We start from the raw sequence: 27,536 nt of genomic DNA, 5'->3' as shown, positions 1-27,536 counted from the left end.
CTCACGTGCGGGTGGGGTCCACAAAGGAGAAAGCCAGGAAGAAGAAACGGGAGAAGCGCGGGCCGAGCAGTTCCCCGAGTCAGGGGCGGACGTCAAGCCGTGTGCACGTGGAGCTCTGCAGGCGCGAGGCAGAGGACCGCCGACTGCACCGCCACCAGGCTCCGGACGAGGACGGAGGCGGCGGCTCCGCACAGCGCTGGTGGCTGCAGAGGAAGCCGGCAAACGGCAGGGAGGGCGGCCGCGCGGGGAAGTCCACGCGGCTGCGACCGAACGCAGCAATGACGGCGACATCGCGCAGGATTTAAGTTACTGTAAAATCGGGGTGCGGAACCGCAGCAAGGCCAGGGCAGGCCAGCGGGGCTGGAAGACCGTGATGCGCGCGTGTCGTCCGGCGCTCGGGGTGCCAGCTCTGCCACCACGGGCGCATGTGGGGAGTCACTGGAAGAGCAGTAAGACTCTACTAGGAGGAAAATGAGGAGAAAAATTTGACTAGTCAGAAAATGTCAGAGAAGGATAGCAAAGGATCGAGGAGACGTACACAGCAGAAATAACGTAATGGTTATTACCCTACGTCATTAAGTTACGTATTGTTCTGATTCAAAGGCAAAGATTGTCAGGCTGGATCACATTCGTCCAGAGGATGCGTCAACGTGAGTGCCCGGGGAAGGCGCGCCGGCCGCCGGACCGGAAGTCAGGAGAAATAGTGAAGATTCGAACAGCGAGATCGACGGATCCGACCTGCCTGCCGTGTCAGGCCCGCGTCCAAGAGGTGGCTGCAGCCACACCTTCCGTCCGAGGGTACGAGGACCGCGAACCCGAACCGTGCCGTGCGGGGCCAGTGGCGCCTCGGCCGGCCGCGGAGTGCCGAGACGGCCCGGCGGCACCGGCCAGCATCGCGGCATGTGCACACGTTTGCCGGCTACCGACGCGAGGCGTGGTGAGGCGCGGAGGCCTGGGGGTCACACGCAGAGCGGCAACGCCCAGGAGGCCGAGCCCACGGCCGGCCTGCCCCACGGGGCACTTGCTCCCCGTCCTGCAGGCGCTGCCCAGCGGGGACCCCAAGGAGGGCCCTTTAAAGGAGGACCTTGTCCTTGAGGGTAAGTCCTGCTCCCCAAACCTCACAGACTACCCCGTATCCCAGGACCAAAACTTGCCCTCAGGACACCCGGACACACTGAGCCGATGGCCGATGACCGGAAGTGCCGGCTCCAGGCCCTTAGCTTCTCCGGGAAGCCGGGGCAGCCCCCTCCCCACCGGGTGCTGCCGGGGCCCCTGCGGGCTGGGCGAGGCAGAGGCAGGGTGCGCCCGGCTGGGGCAGGCCCAGGCGAGGGCCGCTCGGCTCCCTGCGCAGGTCCCTTACCGCCGCCTTGTTCCGAGTGACGGCTCAGCGCACGCCTGCCTGGAAAGGGCCAGAGGCCCCTGGGAGCGCATCCCCCCATCCTCGCTGCCCGAGTCGCCTGCCTGGGCTGGGCTGGGGGGAGCAGCCCTCACACCTTCACGTGCCCCCGGTGGGTCTCCCCCGAAGAAGGCCGAGTGCGTGAGGGCCCAGGACAGCTCGCCAGTGCGCGCGGTGGAGAAGGAGCCGCGGGCCGTGAGCCAAGCAGCTCCCCGACGCCGACGCGGGCGTCTGCTTGGCCTCGTGCTGGCCGGGACGGGCACGCGGTGCAGCTGGCGGGAGCGGCGGCGGCGGAGCTCGCACGCACTTCCCGCGTCCACAGGCTCCGGGGCGGCGGGCGGCAGGCGGCGGGCGGCTCCGGGAGTCCAGCCCGAACAGGCCAGCGAGGTGGCCTCAGCCCCGCTGGGGCTGTCCCGCGTGGCGGCAGCACCGCGGGGGTGGCACAAGGTCCCCCACTGGTCTCCCGGCGGCCAGGGCAGGAGCGTGTGGGAGCAGAGGGGCCCGTGTCCCGGAGTGGGGCGGAGGCCCAGTGTCCCAGCACAGGGTGACGCTCCGCCCGCCTGTCCCCGCGTGCCCCGTGGACGCTTCAGTGCGACCTCTCGGTGGAGGACAACCGCCAGGAGTGGACCTGCACGCTCTGCGGCTTCGACGGCAGCGGGCAGGCCCCCAGGGAGGCGGGGCGCCCCTGTCCGAGGCGGGCGGTCCACGGGGCTGGGGGCTGGCCACAGACAGATGCCGTCGCCCCTGGGCCCCGTGGTCGGGGACAGGCCGGGCCCTGGCCGGATGCGGGGAGTCTCGCGGCCCCACGGTTGTGCTGCCCCCAGGCTAGCGGCCCTCGGTGGGCGATGACGGTCCCCGGAGCGTGCCCGGCACACTCCTCTGCTGGCCCGTGTGTCCCCATGGGGCCCCTCACAGGGGAGCGGACACGCAACCCAGTAAGCGTCTTCAGGCTACAGAGCGGAACCTCCGTGGCTGTCCGAGTGCGGGACAGAAACACCGAGCAAAGAAACCACTGCCTGGACCCGGCCAGGATCAAGAACTACACGTCTAAGTTCGGACCCGCCGCCTGGGCCAAGGCCCCTGGGGGGCGCCCCTCGGAGCACAGGCCCCACCCACAAGTTCTGGGCCCCTGGGACACCGGGCTGCAGGGCCACGTGCAGGCGTGTGTGGGGAGGTGCCAGGTGGGGGCCTCACCCCGTGCCCCGTGTCAGCAGGGTCCCCGCCAGCTCCGGCCAAGCCCTCACACCCCCAAGCAGCCCGGCGTGTGCACTGCACAGGTCCCAGGGGCTGGCTGACCACGCCCTGCCGGACGGCAGCCCCAGCTGCGGGGGCAGGAGGGGCAGTTCCTCAGGTCCCCAGAGGGCTCGGGCAGGCCGCCTGTGGGCCCGGCGGGGTCAAGCCCAGCGGGGTCAAGCCCGGGAAGGCCTGCAGCCACTTCCCGCCAGCTGCCCACCCCCAGCACCCTAGGACGGCCACCACCTCCCGCAGCCCCCGCCGCAGCCCTACGGCCACAAGCGGTACCAACAGAAGGGCAAGGGAGGCCACTCGCCGCTCAAGGCCACGCCGGGCCAGCCCCGGGTGGTGGGGCCCTGGCCGTGCGGGCGGCGGGGGGCCACGCGGTGCCCGTGGTCCGGTACGGCTGCCGCCACCACCCCTGCCCTGGCGTGCTTGCCGACGGGCCCGCCTGGGCTCCGGTGGCCGCTGACGCGGTGCCGTGGAAGCTCGCGGAGAAGGCGCTCGGCCCCTGGCCATCACTGGCACCCCTGCCCGCCCTGCTGCCGACGGGGACCTCCCGTGCAGTGTGAGCCGGGACCGGGTGGGCTGTGTGCAGGCCCGACGCAGTGCGGCCACGGGGGGCTCCGCACAGACAACCCAGAACCCGCTCGGCCACAGGACCCTGCGGCCCCGCCAAGCGCCCCCTGCCTCTGCCAGACCCCCTGACACACTGGCTCCTGTCCCCAAAGGCCCTGTTCCAGGCCGCAGAGGCGAGCGCCCTGGGGTGCCCGTGCTTACCCAGCGGGGCCCGAAGGACGGCTCTGCCCTCGGCCGCTGTCCGAGGCCCCGCGGAGACGCGGACACCACCGGCTCCGTGCCCCTCGCAGCTCGCTGTGACGTCTGCCCACTGTCAGCACGTGCAGACCGTGCGGCCGCCCAGCCGCCGCAGAACGCCTTCGCCCCGGAGGACCCCGTGCGCACGGCGGCCGCTGCCCGGCCCCCGCCAGCCCGCTTCCCGCCCGCGTCTGTCCTGGGCGTCTCGAGCAAGGGGACCCGTACACGACCTGCCGCGACCGGCTTCTCCCACGCGGCTCCCCTGTGCCGTGGCGTGTCGGGCCGCAGCCCGCGGAGACAGTTCTGCCCCAGTGGGTGTGTCGCACGCCCGATCAGCTGTGTGTCCCCTGAAGGGCGTCTGGCTGTCCCCACACTCCGGCCGGGCGGCCGGCGCTGCCACGAGCGTGTGCACAGGTGTCCTGGACGCGCGCGTCTCTGCACACCCAGGAGCGGGAGTGCGGGCTCCCACGCCGACCACAGCGGCCGCGCCTCACGCCCGCTGCCCGCGGCCTGCCCCGTGAGCCGCCCACGGAGGGCCCCCGACCCGGGGTCCGCGCACCCCACCCTCGCGGAGACGACAGCGAGTCGCCCCGGCCCCGGGAGCAGAGGGGTGGGGGCATCGCCCGCAGCGTCTGCTCTCAAGTCGAACAAGACCCACAAGACTCCCAGGTGCTCACAATCCATACGGCTTTATTCTAACGAAAATCACACGGAGACAAGAACCCTGCGAGAGAAAACATGAGTTCGCGTTCACAGCTGCAGAGACGGTTACCCGAGGGTCAGCGTGGAGGGCGCCCAGAGGCAGAGGGCAGGTGGGACCGGACACGGCTCACGCCAGCACGCAGCGCGGCCGAGCCAGGCTGCTTGGCACACGCTCTGGCCAGCGGCCACTGTGGCGGTGACGCTGGCCCTCCAGGCAGTCCGACAGCGTCTCAGGGACGCGGGGAAACGCACCCAGCCTTCGCCCTGACATCGAACCCCCGGCCCAGGCGACGCCAAGAGGCACAGTATACAGCCTGGCCACTCAGGCCCCTGCGAGGCACGACCCCTCTGCGGACACTTTAATCAGCACTGAAATGCCCAGGCGTCCACACAAATGACTGAGCCCTACGGGGAGCGAGGGACCCTCACCGTGGCTACAGGGCCGTGATCACGGCCACAGGGTGAAGAGCAAAGTCTGCAGGGCACTAAAGCTACCGCGTCGGCCCCACAAGGCCACCATGCCCCTCCAAGTGGCGGGGGACACGGGCTTCGCCTGGCCCCGCCCTGGAGCACCAGGCGTGGGCCCGGTGGGCGGGGTCCCCGGGCGCACTGGACGCGGGCCGGCTCCGGGCGGGCGGGCCCCCCACCCCACGCCCCTGACACCGGGCTCCCTTCCCGGGCGTCACGCCAGGCGGGCACCTGACCATGGCCGCCGGCTGAGCTGGGGACGTGGGCGAGGGCGGCCGACACACCTTTGTTTACGGACACACGACGGCTGCTCAGAGGGACGAACAGCGGGGGTGACCCCGGAACCTGAGTGGGGCCCTCAGCTGCCCGTCACCTGCACAAGGGCGGCCTGGTGGCCCAAAGGTCACCTTCCGCCCAAGTGCGGTTCCTGGGGGCGCCCCGGTTGGGGAAGGACGGGAGTGTGACCGCCACGCTGACCGGGCGGACCTAACGCTGGAATCCGGAGGCCGTGTGTGTGGCCCCCGCGGACCCCGTGCGCACACAGCGCCGGGCTGGACGGGGCCACTGGTGTGCAGGACGCCTCTGCCGTGGGGAGCCGGGCCGTGCTGCCCGACGCGCTGCCATGGCAGCTGCGTTAGGAGTAGATGGTGATGACCTCCCGGCCACTGCCCCTCACCAGCAGGACCCGGTCCAAGCCCTCGGTGAGGACCTCGAGGAACTCCATGTCTGGGAGGTGCACGTTAAGGCCACAACTGCACCACCACACACACGGCCCGGGGCGCGACGGGGCAGGGGGCCGGGGGGGACCCCAGGGCCATGTGCAGCCTGCAGGTGCAGATGCCAGCCCAATGGGAACCGGGGCCACCCTGCCCGCAGACCCCGGAAGGCCATGTCCCCTGCCGGCCCGGCAGCCCAGAGTCCTGCTCGCCGACACACACACTCCTGACGCTGAGCCCCACGCCAAGACGGCACGCCCCTTGGCGGCCGGGCACCTATGGGGACCCCTCTCCCCGCAGCACCCCTTAGGGCCCGGAGCTTGTCTGGGACAGGGCCGACCTGTGCCCTCTGAGGTCGAGGCCCCCACTCCACAGCTGGCAGGGCCCCACACGGGGCCCCATGGGCCAGGTGTTCACGCGCCATGGGGGAGGTGCCGAGGGGGAGGTACCGAGGGGCTTGGAGTGGGGCCCTGGCAGAGGCCCCAGGCGCCCGCCACCCAAGACAGGGGCACAGGCACGGGCCACGGGGGGACGCCAGAGCCCGCATCACCGGGGAAGGATACAGTTCTCGTCCCCCTGCCGGTTTTTGGGGGGGCCTGGCATGTTCAGCAGGACCAGCTGGGCGTCCTGGGACTTGCCAAGGACGACGCCGTTGAGCTTCACGGCCGTGTGCATCCTCCGGACGTTCGACTGGTTCCTGCGGGGAAGGCGGTCCCTCTGAGCCTGCCCAGCCCCCCTCGCCCGTCACGGCCCAGCGGGAGCCTCTGACCCGCGAGGCCTGGCTGCCCTGCAGGCCCCGCGGGGGGCGACTCCGTGGCAGAGCCGTGACGGGGATGGTGGAGGGGGTGCGGGCTGAGCAACGACAGGGCTGGGGCCTCCACGCGCGGCACGCTGAGCGTCACGAAGCGGCCAAGCTCATCTGCGAGCAGCTGTCCACACAGGCAGATGCGGCGCTGGCGCGCGTGGGGGTGCAGGGAGGCGCTCACGGCCCCCAGCTCAGAGCTGCGCCCCACCAGGGCCCCTGGGGTACGGCCGAACCCTGCCGCAGCCGCTGCCCGCACTGAGCCCGCTGCTCCGTGTGCACACGGCGGCCCTTGCTGATGCAGGCTGGGGTCCCGGGGGACCCCAGATGCCAATGGTGGGGAAGGACCCGGCCCCCAAGGGTCCACCCGGCCCTAGGTGCTCCTGGACACCGCGTCCTCGCCACCTGGTCTTCCGCGCTCCACAAAGGGACCAAATGTCCACTGTGCCGCTTCCCCAGGGTCCTGGGCAGCCCAGGCCCAGCAGTGACCCCCGGGGAGGGTCCTCGGCCAAGTAAGAGTGGGGTACTGCGGACCCCCCCACAGCAGGCGGGGAGGCCTGCAGGGCCACCCTCCCCCGTCACGCAGTCGTGACCACCGGCCCCCCGGAGGGGTCAGGACGCGGACCGTCTCCCGCCTCCGGTTTCGTCTGACAAAACTAGAGCACGGCCGGCGCCTCGGCCTGAGCCCCCGCGATCAGCTGCCTGCAGGGACCGCAGGCGCTGTGTGCTCGAGGGTGGTGACGACTGCCACCGCGCGCGTGTCGAGTGCCGCGGGGTCTCTCGGGCTGAGTCTGAGGACACATGTGGCCTCAGAGTCAAAGCTCTGGGCCTGGAGCGCCCGAGGCCCCACAGGGGCAGGGTGTGGGCGGGCGGGGGGGCCTCGTTCCCCAGGGAGCCAGCGGTGGCCGTGAATCGGAACACCCCGACAGGCCCCGGTCCCCACACCAGGGACCGGGGTCCGGCAGGGACCACCGGGGCAGGCTGGGGACCGCGGGCCCCTGGCTCCCGGAGACGTTGCACGAGGGGCGCGGCAGGCGCAGGCCCGCCTTCCCTTCCAGAAGCTTCCCCGGCCTAGCCACGAGGGGGTCCGGATGTGGGTGCGCCCTCAGCGGCGTCAAGCTGTGTGCTCACAGGACACCACACGGGGGAGGAACCCTGTTCCTGGCCTGGAGGGCCGGGGCCTGTGACTTTAACGGGGAGTTTCGTAATCTACGAGACAACAGAGCAGCGAGGGGAGCCCCGCGTCCCCGGCAGCACAGCCGTGAGGCAGCTGCCGCCTCGGGGACCGACAGAGTGTCCTCCGCGTGCGGCCAGCTCGGGGTTAGGGGCCAAAACAGACGTGCGGGCGCCTCGTCCCCCAACTGCCCCGGGCCGCAGTGCCACGGGAGCGGACACGGAGGCACGGACGGACGGGGGCAGTGGCCTGGGGGGCCCCGGCCGGGGCCCGCGCCCCAGCCTGACCGCGCAGCGCCACCCCCAGCCCTCGCCGCTCGGCGGTTGTGGACAGCCGCCTCTCCGGGCGCCCGGGGGCCAGGACGCGCTGGCACCGCAGGCCTGGCTCTCGCTCCCAACGCCTCGGCCGAGGGCTGTGGGTGAATGAGCCAAAGCGCCAGCGAGCACACGCTGCCTCCCGCGGGCATGGAGCCGCTCGGCCCCGCCCCCCACGCCTCAGGCGGCATGAGGCACACCGGCGGGGCCCTGCCGCGAGCCACTCCGCACGGGCAGCAGCGCGTGCGGCAGCAAACGCGGAGCCACGGCAGCCGCGGGCACATGCCGCCCCCACGTGACACACACGCACGGGCGCCTGGGGCATGCGAGGCAGCGGGCGGAGCAGCGTCCTAACAAGCGGGTGACTTACAGGTGTCCCCATTCTCTACATGGAAGAGAAAACAGAGAACACGTTACTTCAGCAGTGACCGCGACACACACACGCGCCACCGCGGGCTCAGCCCAGGCTGCCCTTTCCTGGCCTCCCTCAGGCCTCCTCCTTGAGGGGTTCACCCCAGGGGCCCCAAAGGCCCCGAGGCCCTTCCCCAGACCCTGGGCCTTAGGGCCTAGACCCACCCTGAAGACCCCGGGGAATCCGCTCACTCTACCCCAGGACCAGGGGCTGTGGAACGGTGACAACCCGGGACCCCTCCGCACGGCACGGCCACACTGTGCTCCGCGGCACCTCTGCCAGTCCCGGGGGGTCTCTGTCAAGGCCACAGGCCCTGGCCCTACAAGCACCATCTGCCAGTCCAAGCTGGGGGTCCCAGCCCACCCAGAAGCTCTCGCTTCCCATCGCTGTGAGACCCGCCGGGAACAGACAAGCCGGCTTCACCGCCGACCTGCTGCCCGGCCCTGGGCAGCCAGCCCTGCTGTGGCCCTCGGGCCGGTCCCCTGGCCTCCCAGCCCACAGCCGTGTGCCGGCCGACTGCCCTGCCACGGGCAGCGAAGGGAGCTGTGGGCCCCGCGGGCCGACACTCACGGCTTCAGGCTGAAAAGGTCTTTGAACCCGGACACGCCGGAGTCTCTGTTCTTGTGTTTCTCGGCGACCAGCTTCTCCTTCGTCCAGGTCATCTGCACCCTGTCTGGCGTGGCCGGGGCCGGGGCCCTGGCGGCCCCCGCGGAATGCGACGCCGTGTTCCTGTCGTGGATCAGCTGGGCCTGGCGGAGGGCAGGGCAGTGACGGGACTCGCCGCGGGTCTCCCGATGCCCCAGGGAGGCGGCGAGCGTGGGCAGGAGGGGCCGCTGGCCCACAGCACCAAGAGGGCCTCGTGACCAGCCAGAGCCGGGACCCCTGGACGGCCTCCCGCGTGGGGGCCCAGCGCCGCCCCCACTCGTGGCCAATCCCTCTCTTCGGCTTCTAGACCCAACTCGGCACTCCCTGCTGCCTCCTCCCGCCCCGCCGCCGAAAGCCACCCAGGGAGGACCAGAGCTCCAGGCCAGTGCGCGGGGACCGAACGTCTCGGCTCCACCTGCAGCCTCCGCTCCGGAACCCCCCCGACCCCCATCCCTCCCTCGCCGTTAACCTACCCCACTTACCCCTTCCCCCTGCCCCTCCCCCTCCACCCTCAGATTCCCCCTTCCGTCCACCACCCATCGTCCGTCCATCCGTCCATCCATCCTCCATCCTTCCGTCCATCCATCCACCATCCACCCATCGTCCGTCCATCCTTCCGTCCACCATCCATCGTCCGTCCATCCTTCCGTCCACCACCCATCGTCCGTCCATCCGTCCATCCATCCTCCATCCTTCCGTCCATCCATCCACCGTCCACCCATCGTCCATCCATCCTTCCGTCCGCCATCCATCGTCCGTCCATCCTTCCGTCCACCAGCCATCGTCTGTCCATCCTTCCGTCCACCGCCCACCGTCCGTCCATCCTTCCGTCCACCACCCATCGTCCGTCCATCCATCCGTCCGTCCATCCATCCGTCCGCCACCCATTGTCCGTCCATCCTTCCGTCCATCCATCACCCACCATCCACCACCCACCCACTCGTTCACCGACAGCTGAGAGGGTTCCAGGAAGCCTGTTTTGGGGTAAGCAGCAAGCACCGTGGAGTCTGGAAGTGGGATACAGGAGGAGGGAGCCCCAGAGATACACGACACTCTGGGAGGCCTGTGTGCAAAGGGGCCGGGGGGAGAAGGGGAGGCCCGTGGGAATGAGGGGGTCCGGGCGGGGCTGTGTGGGGCTGCCGGTCCCAGTGAGGTCGGCCACAGGGCCTGCGGGAGGGGTTAGTGAGTCAGCGCTTCAGGACTCACTGTGGCGGGAGGTCTGAGGGTGGCCGGGACAGGAGGGTGGCCTGTTAGGCCACCGCGGTGGTCCAGGCAAGTGACACGAGAGGAGGGGACTGTGTACAGCTGGGATGGCTCTGAGTGAGGCTGGGGTGACGGCCTGACCCTGGCTGGGCACGGCCGCTGAGGCCGTAAGCCCACTGGGCCTGGAAGCACGTGGACAGAGGTGGAGGCGGCCAGGACACCAGCCACTCCAAACCAGGGGCGAGGCCCGGTCCGACAGCCCCGCGGGCTGAGGGAGCACAGGGTGCCGCCCCCGCGCCGGTGGCCACACCCCGCACGCACCTCCCTCTCCTGCTCCGTCTTGGACAGCTGCATCTGCTTCAGCATCTGGGACCTCTGCTCCATGACCAGCGTCTTCTCGTAGGTGAAGGCGGAGATGTCGTTCTCAACCTGGAAGGTTCCGGGTGCGGAGGCGTCACGCGCTCAAAGCGCCCCGCGGCGCCCGCCTCTCCCGCAAGCGCGCAGGCGCCGAAGCCCGGCCCGCCGTCTCCAGGGCGAGCGAGCGCTCCCGTGCAGGCTGGCCTTGGCGTGGGCGCCCTCCAGCCATTAGCGACGCGACCCTCTACTCTCCCTGCCCTGAAGGCCTCCACGCAGTCCGCTCACTGCGAGGCTTCCCAAAGCCCCAGGCCTTCGTGCCCCTCCACGCTCTTCAGCCTGGTTTCTGACCCTCGCTGGCTGGGCGCCTCCTCGGTGGCCTGGATTCCTTACTGCTGCACGCCAGCCGCTGACCACTGGCCTCCCCGCGTTCATTTTCACACCCACCCCCAGCCCAGGGCCCTCGGGCTCCCCGGGGCCCCCTGCATCCTGGGACAGAGAACACTCGGAGTGACACCGCGTGGCACTGGGTCGGGAGCACAGCGCGCGGTGGCCACGAGGGCCTGGCCTCCGCGGCGACCCTCCTGGCGACAGCCACGGGAACCCTGCTGCACCCTGTTGCACCTCACACGCCCAGCGACGCCCGACCCGGCAGCGCCCGCGCTCACCATCTCCACCACCTCCACCTCGGCACTGATCCGCAGGTGGTACAGGAAGGTCTGCAGGTCCTTCTTCATCTGGACGCTGTTGTCGTCCACCTGGGCCACGGTGAAGATCCGCATCCGGCACCTGCGCCACACCTGCGGGCACAGCGCGGCCGAGTTCCCAGCGGCCCGGCCCCAGGCCCCGCCCCCACCCGCGGCCCCGCCCCACCCGCGGCCCCGCCCCACCCGCGGCCCCGCCCCCACCCCAGGCCCCGCCCCCCGCGAGCCCGCTCGCCCACCTTGTGCTGCCGCAGCAGGAAGGGCAGCAGCATGAGCAGGCCCCCGTCGTGCACGATCCACCACACGTCGATGTTCCCGTCGCTGAGGCGCTCCTGGTTTTGCGGGAACAGGTCCACGTTCTTGGCCACGAGCAGGGCCTGCTGCGCCGCCGTGGTGTCCCGGACGGTGTCTGCGGACAGGCAGCGCGTGGGCCGGCCGGGCTGGGCAGCACTGCGCGTCCCGCGCGCTCGCAGGGCGCCCATGGGACCTCCCCGGGCGGCCGCGCTGGGAGCAAGGCCAGGGGAAGCGGGGCGGCGCGAGCCTTCCCCTGGCCCCGCACTGCCCGTGGGGGCGCCACCCACCGACGAAGTTCTTCCAGGAGAAGGGGTTGTCCGCCTCCTTCCAGGACTGGGGCCACGCCAGGAGCACGGTGTTGTGCTTCATGCCTCCGAGCCCAGCAGACTGGATCAGGTGGGACATGCCGTCCCTCAGGCTGGACGACACCACCAGCTGGCAGAAGCCCTTGGTCTTCTCCGTGCCCATCAGGGACCGGATGTTCTGGGGAGGGGGCGGGAGTCAGGCCTGCAGGCCCATGGAGCCGGTGTGCCAGCCCCACCCCCCCAGCTCCCAAGGGGCCCAGCGGAGGCCCGGGGCCGACCGCATCCGCCATCCTGCCTCAGCGCGAGGACAGAGGCGCGGTGCCGGCGGTCCCCGGGGCCCGAATTCCGGACCTGCCAGGGACTCGTGTCTGCAGGAGTGGGGTAGCGGCCACCACGGCCCACACGGCTCGAGGCTGTGCTGACATCCTGGCTCACGGAGAACCCACCAAAACCTGCCACACCCAACAGCTCCCCTAAGACGGACAGCTTCCTGGGGTCAGAGGTGGGGCACCGGGCACGTGCCCCGTGATGTGCTGTTTCTGCCCGCTCGGCCACACGCCCCCCAAGAAGGAGCCCGACACACAGTGACCAACATCACGTGTGGACACTGGTCCTCCCCAGCCACACTGACCAGCCCGCAGTGGCCAGGCTCCGGGCACCCTTCGGTCAGAGCTGGGAGCCACAGAGAAACACTCCCAGGTCCCAACACCAAGCGGCGCTGCGCCCGCTGGATTTTAAAGGCGCTCAGGACGGTGACCCCTCGACGCCTTGGATGGCTGCCTCCTGGAAGGGGGCGGTCTCCAGGCCGGCCCCGCATCGCAGTCTGGAAGCAGGACCATCTGCCGTCTGAGTCTGCAGCTCTGTGGACACAGGCCTTCCACCCCGGGCGGACCGTGCCTGGGGACTCACCGACACCCGGTTCAGACAACACAGGACGTGAGTTGGGGACCTCTGAGCTGCTGCACGACTCTGTGCTGAGAGTTGAGACTTGGGAGGACACTGGGATGCGATGAATGCGTTTTGGGGCCACCAAACAGACTATAGTGAGTTGATGGTGGCCCCCCCAAGAGATATGTCCACGTCCTAATCCCAAGAACCTGGTAACCTGTCCCATCTGCTCACCAGTCCCATCTGTAAAGGGGTCTTTACAGACGCGATTAAGGACCTGAGATGAGATCACCCTGGATCATCCAGGTGGCCCTGAATCCAGTGACAAGTGTCCTTATAAGAGACAAAAGAGACACAAGTGCAGAGGACAAGTCACGCAAAGACAGCAGAGCCTGGAGAAGTGGCCAGAAGCCCCGGGACGCCTGGAGCCCGCAGCAGCTGGGAGAGACAAGGGTCCGCCCGCGACACCTTGATTTTGGACCTCTGGCCCCAGACCTGGGGGAGGGTAAGCCTGCTGTCGTCGGCCCCCAGGTGCGGCCACCTGGCGCGGCTGCTGCAGCACACTCGTGCGAAGGCTAGCGCCCTTCCCTCCGCCCTTGCCAAGACCTCGGGGCCCCTGAGCGGGCCACCCCGGCAGCACAGGGGCCTCAGGCCACCACGCAGGGACCGCGAATGTGGAAGGCAATGGAAGAGGAGCTGGGCCGGCACACGGTCTGGGCTGACCGGCCTGGGCATCAGGGCCCACACCCTCCCTTTAGGGCCGGGCGTCTTGCCCGCTGGGGGGTCTCAAGCAGGTCTCAGGCCTTCGCGCCTCAAATACAAAGTCCGCGGAGTCAAGAACGGCGCGGCATGCGGCACGTGGCACTGTGTCGGGGGCCGTGACCTGGGAGCCCGTGGCGCACGGCCCCACCGTCCCCTCCCGGCCCACGCGCCCGCCCACCTCCTCGGCCTGCTGGGCCTCTGCGTGCTTGTCCAGGTAGGTCCCCTCCAGCACGGAGCCCACGATGGTCAGGCCCTTGCCGGCCTTGAGCTGAGTGGTGAAGGACAGCAGGCGGGGGTGCTTCACGCGCTGCTCAGCGTCCAGGTTCAGCATCACCAGCACCTGGGGCCTGTGCGGGGGCAGCAGTCACCACGGCAGCCTGTCACCAGGCACTCGCCGGCACACAGGTGCAAGGTGCACAGGTACACCAGTGCGACGGGTGAGACAGGCGGACAGGTGGGGTGGGTAAACAGGTAGGACAGGTGGACAAATGGCACAGGTAAATAGGTGAGATGGCTGAGACAGGTGAACAGCTGGGACAGGTGGGACAGGTAAACAGGTAGGATGGGTAAACAGGTAGGACAGGGGCACAGGTGGAACACGTGGACAGGCAGGACAAGTGACCAGATGAGACAAGTAAATAGATGAGACCGGTGAACAGGTGAGACAGGTGAACAGGTAAGATGAGGAAACAGGTAGGAGAGGTGAGATAGGTAAACAAGTGAGACAGGTGAGACAGAACGGGCGGCGCAGGTGAGGTCAGATGCCTCCAGCCCCCCACCACACATGCCTGGGGCTCCCTGCTGAGAACCCCGGCAGGCACCTCCCCTCCCTGCCTGGCAACAGCCCCAGGATGGAGGCCCAGGGCTTTCCGTGCGACTGAATTCCGGTCACGAGGGCAGCCGCCCCACCCCTCCCAGGAGCAGGAAGAGGGAGGGGCCGCTGGCTGTTACCCCAGCGACCTGGACAAGCAGCGGGCCCCCCACCAGGGAAGCGCGGCCGACCCCCAGCCAGACCTGCCATGTCCCCGGCCAACCTGCCATGGGCTGAAGGAAGGTGCCAGAAGCTTCCGAGACATCGTTCCCCGTCGTGAGGGAGACCGACTTCCCTTTGCAGGTCTGATTTCAGAAACAGGGGGTCTGGGGCTCGAAGGGCGGGGTGGGGTTTGGGCGGGCTGCAGGCGCTCACCTCCAGTTCTTGGTGTGGGGGGGGCCGTGCTCCACACGCAGCAGGGCGTAGCGGGCGGCGTTCAGCGACAGTCCCCGGATGCCGTCCCCCCACTCCTTCTCGGCCCTGCAGAGGGAGGGCAGCAGTGAGGCCCCTGCCCTACAGCCAGCCCAGGAAGCTGACTTGGGGCTCGTGACAGGAGGGGGCACCCTGTGTGGAGCCTCAGAATCAGGGTGCCATGGGGACATGAAAGAGAGAACGCGGTGGGGGCTTCTGCAGAGACGGGGCAGACAGAGCTGCCTCCACCGAGAGCTGGGACTGGGTCGGCACTTCCGGCCGCCCAGCCAGAGGAGCCCCGCCCCCGCCTCCCCAAGGGCGGAGCGCCGGGGAGGTGCCCCAGCGAGGGACCACTCTGGGACGCACTTGGCCTGACCTCTGCTGCTGCCCCCGCCGCTTTCCTGACCGTGAAACCCACCACACCGTCAACGCTGCAGCTCGGGTGGATTTTAGTTTCCAAAAAGGAAACTGAGAAATTCTGGCTTTCACAGGTAGACACAGGTGCGCCTAACACTGTGTCACAACAAACGTGGGCTCGACTGAGAACGGCCGCGGTGTGGCCGTCCGCGCCCCGGCCGCAGCAGGGGGCTCGCAGGCAGGGATCCCCCCGCCCAGGGCAGGCCTGGGGGTCCCGTGCACCTGGCCTGGGGGCTGGGGGTGTGCACCCCGCCCGGCCACGGCCGGGTTCCGCGGACCGGTGAGCTGGCGCGTGCTCACCCGCGGTACTCGATGTACTTGTAGATGCAGCCGGCAACCAGCATGGCGAGCAGGGCGTAGTACCAGGAGCAGATGAACATCAGCGCCAGGCACAGGCTCATGCCCAGGAAGGACAGCGTCCTGCGGAGGGGGCAGCGCTGGGCAGCTGCGGCGACCACGCTCGGCCCCCGCACCACGCGCGCCGGCCACACCCCCGAACCGGCACCCGAGCGGCCGCCTCAGAAACATCACTGCCCCTCGGTGAAAACCTTCCGCCCAGTCACCCCGAGAAGACCGTGTGCGCTCCCCGGGCGTGCGGCTCAGCCCCGGAGCCCGAGGACTCACCCCCAGCAGCCCAGCCCCACCCCCACCCCGAGGAACGACCCCGGCCCGCCCCGCGGGGGGCGCCCCAGGTCGCGCGCGCCCGCCCGGCCCCGCGGCGGTCCTACCAGTGGTAGTACTGGAAGCGCGGGCGCCAGTTCGGGGTGCGCAGCAGCGTCTGCACAGCGCAAGCCAGGTTCACGAACATGTAGCACATGAGGAAAAACCTGCCGCCCGGGAGGTAGTCAGGGGCCGGCCCCTGCGCCGCGCCCGTCCTGCGGGGGGTCCCCTCGCCCCGCCCCGCGCTCCACTGCTGCCCACGGGGGGGGGGGGGCCCTCGCCCCGCCCCGCCCCAACCCTGCGCCCTGCCCCGCGCTCCACTGCTGTCCGCGGGGTCCCCTCGCCCCGCCCGGCCCCCCCCCTCCCCGCCCCGCCCCGCGCTCCACTGCTATCCTCGCCCCACCCCTGCACCGCGCCCATCCTGAGGGCCGCCCCCATCTCGACACTGCGCCCTGCCCGTCCTGCGGGGGGTCCCCTCGCCCCGCCCCGCGCTCCACTGCTATCCTCGCCCCACCCCTGCACCGCGCCCATCCTGAGGGCCGCCCCCATCTCGACACTGCGCCCTGCCCGTCCTGCGGGGGGCCCCTCCCCTGGGCACTGTCCCACGCGTGGCCACCTGGCCCGCGCCCGCCCCCCTCTCCTGTCCCCAGGAAGGGCCAGCCCTGAGAGCAGGACCCCGCGTGCTGCTGGCGCCCGGGCGGCGGCCGGCCCCGCCCCCGCACTCACATGGAGAGGATGGGCGCCACGCTGTCCAGGGAGGCGATGAGGATGCCGGTCTCACAGATGAGCGCGGTGAGCAGCAGGGCCCACGTGGGCTCCCCATTGGCCTTCCCGTGGCCGAACACCTGCAGGTGGACAGCTGCGTGGGACCCCGGAGCAGGAGCACCGCCTGGTGCCAGGTGACGAGCCAGCTGACAGGTCCCACTGGCAGGTGTGCACAGAAGTGGGCTTCCAGGACGCCACCCCGACGCCCAGACTCGTGAGGTGACGCCGCCAGGTGCCCACAGAGCCCGGCTCTCCGCGGCGCTGGCCGGTGCAGGGTGACACCCGGTGTCCCACACGGGGTCTCCCACAGCCATGTGGGAGGCGGAACTTTCTGGAAGGTGTGCACCGTGCTCAAGGACACCAGGCTTGAAAAGCTGTTCCTGCCCACTCCCTGTGGCCCAGGGGTGCTGGGGAGAGAAATTCGAAGCGCGTCGCAGACAGAGGAATGCGCGAGACACCCAGGGGGGTGGGGGGGGCGGCCTCAGCAGGGGCTCCACTGCCAGAGCCGACCCCGACAGCGCCAGAGGCCTGGCCCCCGCCGCCCGCCGCGGCCGCGTGTCTGCTGGACCGGTTTCCGTTAAACAAGGGGAGGGCGGCAGGCGCTGGCCACAGAGACACGTGATGAGCACGACGCCCCAGGTTCGCGTGCGGAGGCCCCGGCCCGGCACCGCGGGACGGGACCAGGTTGGAGGCTGGGACGTGCGCCGAGGTGGCCGCGCCCCTGAGCAGACGAGGACACAGACGCACCGGGGCGGCCAGGAGCGCACGGGCAGACGGCGTCCGCACGCCGAGGGGAGGCCTCCGCGGGAGCTAGCCGGCGGCCCTGGCCTCGGCTTCCAGCCCCTGGACGGGAGAGGGGCGACCCGTGCGGAAGCCACCCCGTCTGTGGCCCTCGTCACAGGGTCCCCAGGGCACACGGCGGCGGCCTCAAGTTCCTTCCAGAAGGCCACAGCCCAGCTGGAAGCCGCACGGGACGCCACGCCCGTCATCGTCACAGCAGGACGGTCCTGGGCGTCACGTCCCACAGGGTGATGCTGGGAGAGACCAGCCCCCCAGGAAGCGGAGGCCCCCTGAACCGCTTGGCTGGCCCGAGTGGGAGGGCCCCTGCTGGAGGGTCCCGCGCTCGGGGGCCGGCGGTGGCGGGGTGCGGGCTCACCTGCAGGAAGGGGATGACGCCGTCCCGGGCGATGGCCTGCAGCAAGCGCGGGGCCCCTGTCAGGCTCTGCAGGCCGGCGCCACAGGTGGAGAAGAAGGAGCCGATGACGATGACCCAGGGGGACGGCCAGGCCAGCATGCCGATGACGAGATTCCCCTGCAGGGCCTCCCCGAACCTGTGGGGCGGGTGGCGCGGCTTTCGAACCCTGGGCTGAGGAGCAAAAACTCTCCCAGCTCCTAAGGGGGCGGGACGCTGTGCCCAGCCCAGGGCTCACCGGCCACGGTGGCTGTCAGGGGGCTGATGGCCAGGCACACGCTGGGAAGCCGGGCACACTGGCCGCTCCCCCAGAGTCCCAGGGCCAGCGGGGTTTCCCACGGCCTCTCCCAGGGGCCCCTACACCCCCAGCTCCACAGGGTCCAAGGTGACATGTGGTCGCTCGGCTCCAGGCTGGAGCAGGAGCAGGATGACATTCAGACCAAATGCAGTGTCAACGAAGGGGCTGTGGGGGTCATCCTGCTCTGCGTGCGAAGTGTGACACCCCAGTGACCTCGATTTCAAAGCTAAAGTCGTTCGAGAAACCCAAACCGTGCAAGCGGAAGCAACGTACTTGTCTCGTAAGATCACGCCTTCGATGCAGGCCCCGAAAAGCACGATGCAGGAGAGGTCTCAGCTCGTCAAGGAAGCGGCGGGCACCGTGCTGGCGGCAGGCGGGTCTGGGCCCCCCTGCGCCCCCTGCCGCGTCCCAGGGGTCCCCGGGCACCTTCCTCACTGCCCGGTCCTGGGGCCAGCGAGGACACGCCAGGCCTGCAGGCGACCCCCGCGGGGACCGGGCAGGGCACCCCTCGCTTAGGACAAACCTCGGGAACAGAAGAGGCTCCACTGGCGCCTCCGGCCCAGGGACTGGGCTTCGCCAAGCCGACCCGCGCCCGCGCGTGTGAGGCGTGCAGAAACGCGTCGCACGCGTGCCGGACGCCGTGCCGGCTTACTCCACGCGCCACGCCACCTCCCGCACCCGGCCGTGACGGCGGCGGCACCCGCGCTCCTTTCCTGCATCCGGTCGGCACCCGCCCAGGTCCCTCTGTGAGGACGCCGCGGCACGGCCGCCGACCCGGAGCTGCCGGGGCCGTGGCGGGAGCCACGCGGGGCGGGGCCGTGTCCGTCCCTGGCACCTGTGCCTCCCACGGCTCGACCCCTCCGAGGATACAGATAAAAGACGTGGTCACGATGGCCAGGATGGTCCCTGTGGGGATCGACTTCTGGGCGTCCTTCAGGTCCCCGGACCGGTTCGAGCCCGCCATGATGCCTGCAGCAGAGGGCAGAGCTGGCACATACCGTGCAAGCCCGGGAAACACCGCCCCGCTGGCCACGGCCCATCCGAAGCAGAGCCAGGATGGCGGCGGCCAGGGCCTCGGCCACGCTGTGCTGGAGAGGCGCGAGCTGGGGGAGGCCGTGTCTCCACGGGGCCAGGGCTGACCCGGGAGCGTCCGGGGCAGACACACTGCAGCGATGGGCTGCATTTCAGCCAGGCCACGTGGCGCCTGGGGCTCCTGCTTTTCCGGACAGGGGCAGGCTGACGGGTGCCTCACGGGGGAGCGGCTTCTGAGAGCGGTGTGTGCGCGCGTGTGCACGTGTGTGTGAGCTTTGTGTGCAGATGTGAGCATACCTGTGTGCATGTGCTTGTGTATGCCTGTGTGCTTGTGAACATGTGCAGGCGTGCAAGTGAGCTCGTGTGCATACGTGTGCATGCATACCTGTGTGCACACAGTCTTGTGAGCCGGTGTGTGCATGTATGAGCATGCCAGTGTGCACATGCATGTGACACGGTATGTGCATGTTTGCACATGCCTGGATGCCTGTGCACATGTGCATGCATGCCTGAGTGCATATGTGAGCATGCCCTGTGTACGTGTGTATGTTGAGGCAGTGTGTGCCTGTGCATGTGTGCACACATACACGTGAGTCTGTGTGCGTGTGCACACGTGTGTGTGCGGAGGGGGCCATCTGGAAAGTCAGCTCTCTCGTAAGGACAAGGACGGTCGCAGCGCCTGGCCTCTGACAGCCCCGTGTGCACCCCTGGGCGCCCCCCAACAGTGTGCTGGGCGTTCTCCACAAGTCCCGCCGTGGTCACAAAGCTGCCTCCACCCACGCGGTGAGCCGAGCTCCCCGCTCGGGATGGCTGGGGCAGACCTCAGGCCACACGGCGAAGGCCAGGGGCCTCACCGGTCACGGACGGGAAGTAGATGCCGACCAGCATGGTGAAGTAGGTCGTGATGTCGCTGAGGACGTAGGGCAGCCCGCCGGCTCGGCCCTCCTCCGGCACGGACACCGAGGGCACGCCCTTCTTGTCCACAAACTCTCCTTTTGCTGCGTACGCGCTCCACAGGTTGTCTGCGGGGAAAGGCCAGGCAACGGGGCTCTGGAACCTTCCATCGGGGCCACTGGATGCACCTGGCACTGCCCCACGGGCTCCAACTCCGGGCGAGAACCTGTGAGCACTGCGCCTACCCCCCGAGCGACAGCTTTCCACCCTCACATCAAGGCGACAGCGCCTCAGGACAAATGCACCCTGACCAGCGCCGAGGGCTCTGGGGGCAGGTCTCCGAGCAGGACCCCGCTGAGGGAGGCCCTGACCCCACCTCCGCTCACAGTGACAATGGCAGTGACACCTGGGCCACCTGCCACCTGAGCAAACGCCCCAGCAGGTCCCAGCCTGGCCCAGCTGCAGCCTGTGGCTCCCCTCAAGCGGGGCTCCCCGTCTCCACCTCCGGCTCCCCGTGCGACCCGCGACCAGCGCCCCTCAGGCCCCGGCCCCGCACGCACCCAAGAGAACGCCGCTGGCCACGCCCGGGATGCCCTGCGTCTCCGTGAGGTTGTTCTGGGCGAAGTAGGCATCACAGGCGGCGCCGGGCTCCGAGCCGTTGCAGAAGAGGCCCCAGAGCGCCGTGGTGCGCGTGCCGTTGGCCGTGCTGTGGGTCTTGGCGCAGACGTCGAAGCCGCGTCTGGACAGCGTGCGGTTCCCCAGCAGACACACCCTGGGGCGGGGGCGCGTGATGAGCCATGTGGCTCCCACGGGCTGCGGCAGGGGCCAGGGGCCGGTCCCGCAGCCGCCCCGGCCCGGCGTCCGAGTGGGCATAGGCTGGACGGCCGCTCCGCCGAGCGGCTCCCTCCACGCGGAGAACCGGCCACCCCGGCTCCTCCCGGCCAGTCCACTGACGGCGGGCCCGACGCCCGAACGCTGGCCACGTGCTCTGTGACCCGGCGTCCTCGTCCGAAAGGGCGCCGAGGGAAGAGCCCGCAGGGGCTCTCGCGAGGACCGGGGCAGGCGGCCGACTGCAGGCCGCAGCGCAGGGCGCGGCTCAGCCCTCAGGCCGTGAGAGGGCGTGCGGCCACCAGCCCGGGACCGCGGTGCCCGCGGGGACGGAGGGCAAGCGGCCCGCGAGGCCGGCCGCGGACTCACGGGATGTCGGGCGGGTCGAAGGCCGTCTTGACGACGCCGGCGTAGATGGCGAGGATGGACAGCAGCACACACGCCAGGAACACCAGGGCCAGCTTGTTGACGTACTTGACGCCCACGAAGACCACGGTGGCCATGAGGGCCAGCGTGCACGTGCCGTACACCCGCATGCTGTGCAGCAGGGCGGCCGCCTCGCTGCCCGCCGCGCCCGCGCGCACGACGGCCGCGCTGGGGGAGATGTAGGTCTGCGGGGCCGGGAGGGGCCGGTGACCGCTCCGGGGCAGGCCCTGGCCCGGGCCGCTCCCTCCCGGGGCCCCACACCGCCAGGGCTCCCGCGACGGACCCCCGGGAGTGGGACCAGGGGCTCTGCATGGCGAGGGACAGGGACGACTGAGCCGGAGCTGAGGGCCCCTCAGAGGCCGCGTGGGGACGTGAAGAGCCCCGTGTGGTCCAGCACAGCCCTCTGGGAACACTGGACGGATGCCCAGCGCGTCTGAGGGGGGTGGACCACAGGACCGCGGGAGCCGCCACTTAGCTCCGAGAAGCGGGCGGGGCCGGGTGCCGGGCCTGACGGAGGGGGGTCAGGAGCACGTCGCCCCCTTGCCCACCACCGGCCGCCTGGAATGTCGGAGGCTCTGGGGCTTCTGGAAGCCAGGCCCTGGGCTCGGGAGCAGAGGGACACGGAGTGGGAGGGAGGGACGTGCAGGCCCCACGGGTCCTGGAGGACGTGGCCTCTGAGGGGCCTGGCCAGCTGGGCGTGTCCACCTCAAATCACATGAGGAGCTGAGAGCCAGCACCTCGTGGTTGGGGGGCCGTCTGCGGGGGGCCTGGGTGCCCCTGGGTGGCGAGGACAGCGGAGAGGGGGCTGGCGGCAGGCACCGCCCTGGGGGTCGGCACCGGGCAGGGAGAACCGGCCCAGAGGGAGGCACTTACCAGGAAAATCTCAATGGTCCCCAAAATGTACATGGCCCCCGCGAAGGTTGTGCCCAGGTAGAAGCAGAGGCCCACGGCGCCCCCGAACTCCGGCCCCAGTGACCGCGAAATCATGTAGTAGGAGCCGCCAGCTGCAGAGCCCGACAGGGAACGGCGGGTCAGGGACGGCCGGGCACCGCGGACCCAGACGTCACAAGCCAGACGGGCCCCGAGCCCGCGGCCGAAGAGGGTCACGGTGAAGGGTGGCCACGGCCAGGGCACAGGGCCCGAGAGCCGCGCCCACCCGTCCGCGCCTCCGCAGGTGTCAGACCGGCGCCTCCAGCCGCCTGACTCTGTCCCCGAGGCCTGGGACTGGCGTCACCTCCGCTGGCCCCGGAGTGCACCGACACCCAGGCCCCGAGGGCCTGTCCCTGGCCACTCGGTCGGTCAGGGGTCCGTGCTCGGACACTGAGCGGGAGCCGTGGCGGGGCCCTGGAATGCCGGGGCGCTGTCCTGGGCGTGCCCCTGTTCTGAAAAGCAAACCTAGGAGCCACTCTGCCACCGGAGCCCCCCCAAGTGAGCGCACCCCTCCGGGTGCTGAGTCCAGGCCCGCCCCCAGGCTGGGCGGTGGCTCGCAGCGGCCGCTGCCCAGTGGCTGCCCGGAAGGCCGGGGGGAGGGGCAGCGTGTCGAGGACGTGGGTGCAGAACGAGCCGGCCTCACGCACCGCACACGGGCTGACCGCGGCAGGCGCGGTGTGACTGTCGGCGTCTCGCGTCCAGGCAGCAAGCGAGTGGAGGCGCCTTCGCTCACGAGAGCTGGCACAGCCCGGGCCGCGGCCGCGCCCTCCCGCCCCCAACCGCGGGGAGGGAGCAGCCGGCCAGGGCCTCGGGGCTCAAACGGCAGAGCGAGCCCCGGCCCCGGGGAGCCGCTCCTGCCCCTGGCCAGCGGCCCCAGAGGTGAGAGCGCAGCTGCACACGCCGCCCAGCCGGCTACAGGCACGCGGCTCGTGCAACACTGAGCTCCAGGACCAGAGGAGCGCCTCGGTCACGGCGTGCCCGCCGTCAGACACGTCAAGGCTGCGGAAGGACCGCGGGGCAGACGTGAGCCCCCGCCCCACTCACAGGCGGCCTCTGGGCGCTGGGGCCGGTGCTGGGGGACGGCCCCCGACGGCCTGCCCCGCTCAGGGAAGCCCTGCGGTGCCCGCGGGGGACGCCGGCCCGTGAGCCCACGTGACGTCGCTGCCCAGAGGCGGGCTCACTGCCGACACACCTTCCGCGGGGCCTGGCTGGGCTGAGGACGGCCCCGCTGCCCACCTGACCCCTCTCGACACAGAAGCTTCTGGGTTCGGACACCACTGACAAGCCGCACCCTCCAGGCAGGGAAGGGCGCGCCCCGCCCACACCGCGCCCTTTGGGACAGGGCCGCACCTCCCTGCCCCGCGGGAACCCCGCGGCAGTCGCTCACCTGGGACCACGCCGTTGGTGGCAATCGCGCTCATGGAGATGGCCGTCAGCATCGTCTGCAAGAACACAGGGGACCCTGGAGAGGGGCCTGCGAGGGCCACACACAGCGAGGGACGGGGCAAAGGGACACTCGGGGCTGCAGCCCCCGCCCCACGTCCTCTCCCACTGATCCCCAAAGCTGAGCTCCCACCGGCGCCCCGGAAAAGACCCCACTCGACCCCACCGCACAGGCTGCCTAGTGTCTACTTTGCGGGGTGTGAGGGGGCCCTGGCCTGGGTGCCCACCCTGTGGGGCATGAGGGGGACCCCGCCTGGGTGCCCACCCCATGGTGGACTGCGGAGCTGTCCAGGGGGCCCTGCCACAGCTCTGACCACCCGCTCAGGAAGCAGCCACACCCGTGGGCTGGGGAGCAATTTCCTTACAACCTAAGGACCAGGGGGAACGGCCCCGAAAGCCAGGTCCCCAGTGTACAGACAGCAAACCCAATGAGGCCCGCCCAGACCGTCTTCTATCCTGTGCATGTATGCATGCATACATATGCGTGTCCACGCATTTGTGTGTACACATCCGTGTGCACATGTGTGCACGCTCGTGTGCATTGCACACACATGTCTTATGCACATGCATGCACATTCGTGTGCGCATGCATGTGTGTATGTGTGCCCATGTGTGTGCATGCGCATATCCGTGTGTGCACACATGTGTGCATATGTGCATATTCGTGTGTACACTATGCATGTGTGCACACACGTGCATGTGTGTGTGTTCATGTGCACGTGTGCATGCATGTCTTGTGCATGTGCACATTCATGTGTGCTCGTGTGTGCGCATGTATCCGCGTGTGTGCACACACACGTGCATGTTTGTGCATGCAGGTGTGCACGTGCATGTTCGTGTGTGCGCTCTGTGCATGTGTGCACACGTGTGTATGTGTGTGTTCATGCGCACGTGTGCATGCATGTCTGTGTGCATGTGCACATTCATGTGTGCTTGTGTGTGCGCACATGTATCCGCGTGTGTGCACACACGTGTGCATGTTTGTGTGTGCAGGTGTGCGTGTTCATGTGCGTGTGTGCACACACACGTGTATATGTGTACTGGCTGCTCCAGACACTTCCCGACCCTTCGGTGGAAACGCGTCATGGCAGGGAGAGCAGGGTGAGGCCATGAGGCGACTGCACCCACCACAGCACCCAGAGGCTGAGGGCCAAGGGCCAGGGCTCCACGAAGCCCGGGGTGGCCAGGGGTGAGCTCCCACCGGCGCCCAGGGACTCTGCGCCCCTGCATAGTTTGAAATCTTTCAGACGGACGCCTCCAGGCGACACGCAGTGACGGAAGAGTTTAGCCGCCCTCCTCACGAGGAGAATAAGGACGGCAAGAACCGGCGTGGCCGGGAGGGGACACTGGGCAGCCTCTGGAGACTAAACCAGACGCAGCGAACGGTGGCCAGAAGGGACCCTGTGTCGCCGACCGACGGGGCCGCAGGCTGCGTGTCTCTGGTGCGTGCCCCTCGGGTAACGGGGTCCCTGAGCTGCCCCGACGGTCCCGCTGGGGGGGGCGGGTCTGCGTGCGGGGCCGCGTGAGTGGCGGCAGTCGCCCCACGCCGGTCTCAGCCACCCGGGTGCCCTGCTCCTCTGCACACGCAGCCAGGACTCCCAGGGCCAAGCGACAGCCCGACCGACCGCAGCCACCGGCCGCCCGGGGGCAGAACGCACGGGTGGCCTCAGACCCCGGAGAGCCCGCAGCCGTCCACGCAGCAGGCCCGACGTCCAGCCGCCAGCCCAAAAGCGAAGGCGCGCAGCCCGGGGACCGGCCGAGGCCACTCACGCAGATGCAGCACATGGAGACGATGAGGAGGGACTCCAGGACGCCGGCCGCCCCCACGATCCAGGTCAGCCGCAGGAAGAGGATCACGCCGAGGATGTTCTGCAGGCAGGGCAGGTAGACGCCGATGAGGGTGCCCATGCCCGGGCTCTGCGGGGACAGCGCCGTTTCAGGGGGCCTGCCCGGGAGCGGCCTGCCCCGCAGGCCCTGGGAAGGGGTCGTGGGCACAGGAGGACGAGGAAAGGGACCGGCGAGGGCGGGAAGCTTCAGCGGCCCGAACCCGGAGGAACAGCTGCAGGAGACCACCGGCAAGAGGGGACGGGGCTCCGGGAGGGTCCGGAGCCAAACCCCTCCCCAGGCCAGGGCAGCCTCCGGGAGGGACGGGGACGGGAGGCCCGAGGGGGCAGGACCTGGGGGTCCCGCGGTCCCTGGGGAGGGTCTGGGGGTCCCAGCAGAGAGGGCCCGGGGAGGGGTTCCCGGGGGGCGGGTACCCTGGCCTCGCGCCTCTGGCTGTCCTCGGCCTGCTCATGCTCCACCACGCCCTGGCTCAGGTTGGTGTAGTTGGCCAGCTTGTTGAGGAGTGAGGACACCATGGGGTTGCTGTCCATTTCCTCCTGTTTGGGACCAAAGGCGGAATCAGCCACCCCACCCCGAACTGAGACGCCCTGAACCGCCTGGGCCTCGCAGAGCTCCCGGAGCCCATTCCGGGGCTGCCTGGGGCCCGCAGAGCTGCGGTCAGGGCCCTGGGGCTGGAAACTGGGCTTGGGCCATGCTGACCAGGGCCACTGACCCAGCAAGGGTGCCCAGCTCCCAGCCCCTCACAGGGAGGCACTGGCCACAGCCCAGACAGGGCCACCCGCTCCCACCCCACACGGCGTCCAGTGGGTGGCCGGCCCCTCAGCCCAGCCTCAGACGGGGGTCCGGGGGCCGCGGCCCCCGCATGTGCCCCAGCTGAGCCACCTGGCGCCCACTGCCTGCAGGACGGAGCCCGGGTCACCTCGAACAGCGCCATGTTCTTCCCCTCGAAGAGGCTCTCTCTCTCTGCCTCGCCTCCGTTAACGGCCCCGCTGCTGCCCGTCCAGCGTCCATCTCCTGCGGGAGAAGTCTGGTCAGTGTCAGCGGCTGAAGGGGCTCGAAGCAGCTGGGAGCCAGGGGGATGGACAGTGGCCCTGGAGGAGCGGGGTCTGCTGTAAATGGCCCCAAGGAGCAGGGCAGGGTGGCAGCTCTCGTCAGGGGACAAGCGGAGGCGGGAACGGGGTGCAGGCCTCGGCGAGGGCCCCGAGCCACCTGCCCAGGTCCCAGACCCGTGTCTGGGTCACACTATCCTGGAGAGCTGGGGCGGCTGGGCCAGGTGGGGCATGGGTGGGGCCCTGCGGCACCCCCGGCCGGCAGCAGGACCCCTACACGGGCTGCACGTCCCACCCGCCAAGTCAAATGCTGCCCCAGACAGGCGGGACCGGCGCTGGGTGCCCCCGGGGCTCGGACGGGCTCTCGGACCCGCAGTTGGACGGCTCCCCATCTCCCAGACGAGCCTGACCCTGGGCACAGTCCACACATGCACCTCGGCCCGGGAGCCCGCGGAGGGGCAGGCGCCGAGGGCCCCCCACCCTCCACACAGGCTGGCCCCCTCACCCGGAGCCGGAATCACTGCTCGGCGGTGAGAGACACGGCCTGTCGCTTCGGGAAGAAGAGAGAAAGGGGCCAGGGCACAGGGGCCACTCGCCCACGCGGGAGGCGCAGGCCGAATCACGGCCCCGGCTCATGTGCCACCTGCCCCCCCTCACGCCCGCAACGGACGGAACCCCCGCCAGGAGCCTGGGCACGGCAGGGCTCCCGGGCCCGCGCCGGCCGCAGGGGACAGCAGGGGACAGAGGGCCGCCGCCACTCCCCTGAGCCCCCGGGGACGTGACAGGCGCCCTGAGGGGAACCCACGCACACACGGCCCGGCAACCTTGCGGGGGCGGGTCTGGCAGGACACCCCACCCCCGGCCCTGCTCCACCCGCCCCCAGGTGCTGCAGGCCGATGCCCCGTGCCAGGTACGGTGGGGTCGGGGGCAGGGCACGGCTCCTGAGACGCCACATCCGCGCCTTCGTCCACGACGGACAGGACGCTTTCCAAACGCGCGCGCAGCCTTCTCGGCAGGGCCCTGCTCGACGGCCAGGGCTACGGGGTGAGCCCTGCACCTCACGCGCACGGGCCGCCGCGGCCAACAATGGGGCCCCACCGTGCGCGCTGAGGGGCAGTGACCAAGCCTCGCGCTCCGGGGACTGCAGCCTCGGGACGGGCCTGGCGGGTCCGTGGGGTCACGGGAGGTGGCGGCTCTGTGTTCCCCGGGCGCTCAGAGCTCTCCACTTGGGGGCCTCCCAGCCTCTGCCCAGAAGCTCCGAGTTCCGACCTGGCCCTTTCAGGTCCCACGCACCCTGTGACGCGTCGCCAGATGGGGGCGAACACCTGAGAAGCAGCCCCTCCGCGT

At 70.1% G+C, this 27,536-nt stretch overlaps 2 protein-coding genes across 9 annotated transcripts in view; one reads left to right on the top strand and one right to left on the bottom strand.

The window, feature by feature from the left end:
* Window positions 1–640: 640 nt before the first annotated feature.
* NKD2 (NKD inhibitor of WNT signaling pathway 2) lies at window positions 641–5,105 on the top strand. Its single transcript, XM_036226295.1, is given in 6 exon segments — window positions 641–1,879; window positions 1,987–2,577; window positions 2,695–2,828; window positions 2,830–3,029; window positions 3,118–3,756; window positions 4,978–5,105. Coding segments are annotated over 6 exon segments (2,931 nt in total).
* The window catches only part of SLC12A7 (solute carrier family 12 member 7), a 58,390-nt gene continuing 34,969 nt past the window's right edge, over window positions 4,116–27,536 (bottom strand). For 4 of the 8 annotated variants that reach the window (XM_036225729.1, XM_036225730.1, XM_036225733.1 and 1 more), the window contains exons 2-25: window positions 26,060–26,154; window positions 25,554–25,676; window positions 25,066–25,212; window positions 23,240–23,294; window positions 21,796–21,926; window positions 20,866–21,107; window positions 20,229–20,440; window positions 19,629–19,796; window positions 18,613–18,711; window positions 18,016–18,073; window positions 17,409–17,583; window positions 16,214–16,332; window positions 15,556–15,654; window positions 15,128–15,247; window positions 14,375–14,479; window positions 13,367–13,535; window positions 11,521–11,716; window positions 11,179–11,348; window positions 10,904–11,035; window positions 10,203–10,310; window positions 8,604–8,782; window positions 7,992–8,006; window positions 5,895–6,028; window positions 4,116–5,341 (exon numbers count right to left, since the gene is read on the bottom strand). In XM_036225729.1, coding sequence (XP_036081622.1) covers window positions 5,250–5,341; window positions 5,895–6,028; window positions 7,992–8,006; window positions 8,604–8,782; window positions 10,203–10,310; window positions 10,904–11,035; window positions 11,179–11,348; window positions 11,521–11,716; window positions 13,367–13,535; window positions 14,375–14,479; window positions 15,128–15,247; window positions 15,556–15,654; window positions 16,214–16,332; window positions 17,409–17,583; window positions 18,016–18,073; window positions 18,613–18,711; window positions 19,629–19,796; window positions 20,229–20,440; window positions 20,866–21,107; window positions 21,796–21,926; window positions 23,240–23,294; window positions 25,066–25,212; window positions 25,554–25,676; window positions 26,060–26,154 — 3,143 coding nt within the window. In that variant the 3' untranslated portion in view covers window positions 4,116–5,249. Of the gene's footprint in view, window positions 5,342–5,894; window positions 6,029–7,991; window positions 8,007–8,603; window positions 8,783–9,547; window positions 9,686–10,202; window positions 10,311–10,903; window positions 11,036–11,178; window positions 11,349–11,520; window positions 11,717–13,366; window positions 13,536–14,374; window positions 14,480–15,127; window positions 15,248–15,555; window positions 15,655–16,213; window positions 16,660–17,408; window positions 17,584–18,015; window positions 18,074–18,612; window positions 18,712–19,628; window positions 19,797–20,228; window positions 20,441–20,865; window positions 21,108–21,795; window positions 21,927–23,239; window positions 23,295–25,065; window positions 25,213–25,553; window positions 25,677–26,059; window positions 26,155–27,536 lie in introns of those variants that run through there. The other 4 variants (XM_036225731.1, XM_016124678.2, XM_016124684.2 and 1 more) reach the window with 4 other exon arrangements.

The sequence above is a fragment of the Rousettus aegyptiacus genome, unplaced genomic scaffold, assembly GCF_014176215.1.
Source record: "Rousettus aegyptiacus isolate mRouAeg1 unplaced genomic scaffold, mRouAeg1.p scaffold_m13_p_8, whole genome shotgun sequence".
In the NCBI taxonomy this organism is placed as follows: Eukaryota; Metazoa; Chordata; class Mammalia; order Chiroptera; family Pteropodidae; genus Rousettus; species Rousettus aegyptiacus.
This window is presented reverse-complemented; position numbering and strand designations above follow the sequence as displayed.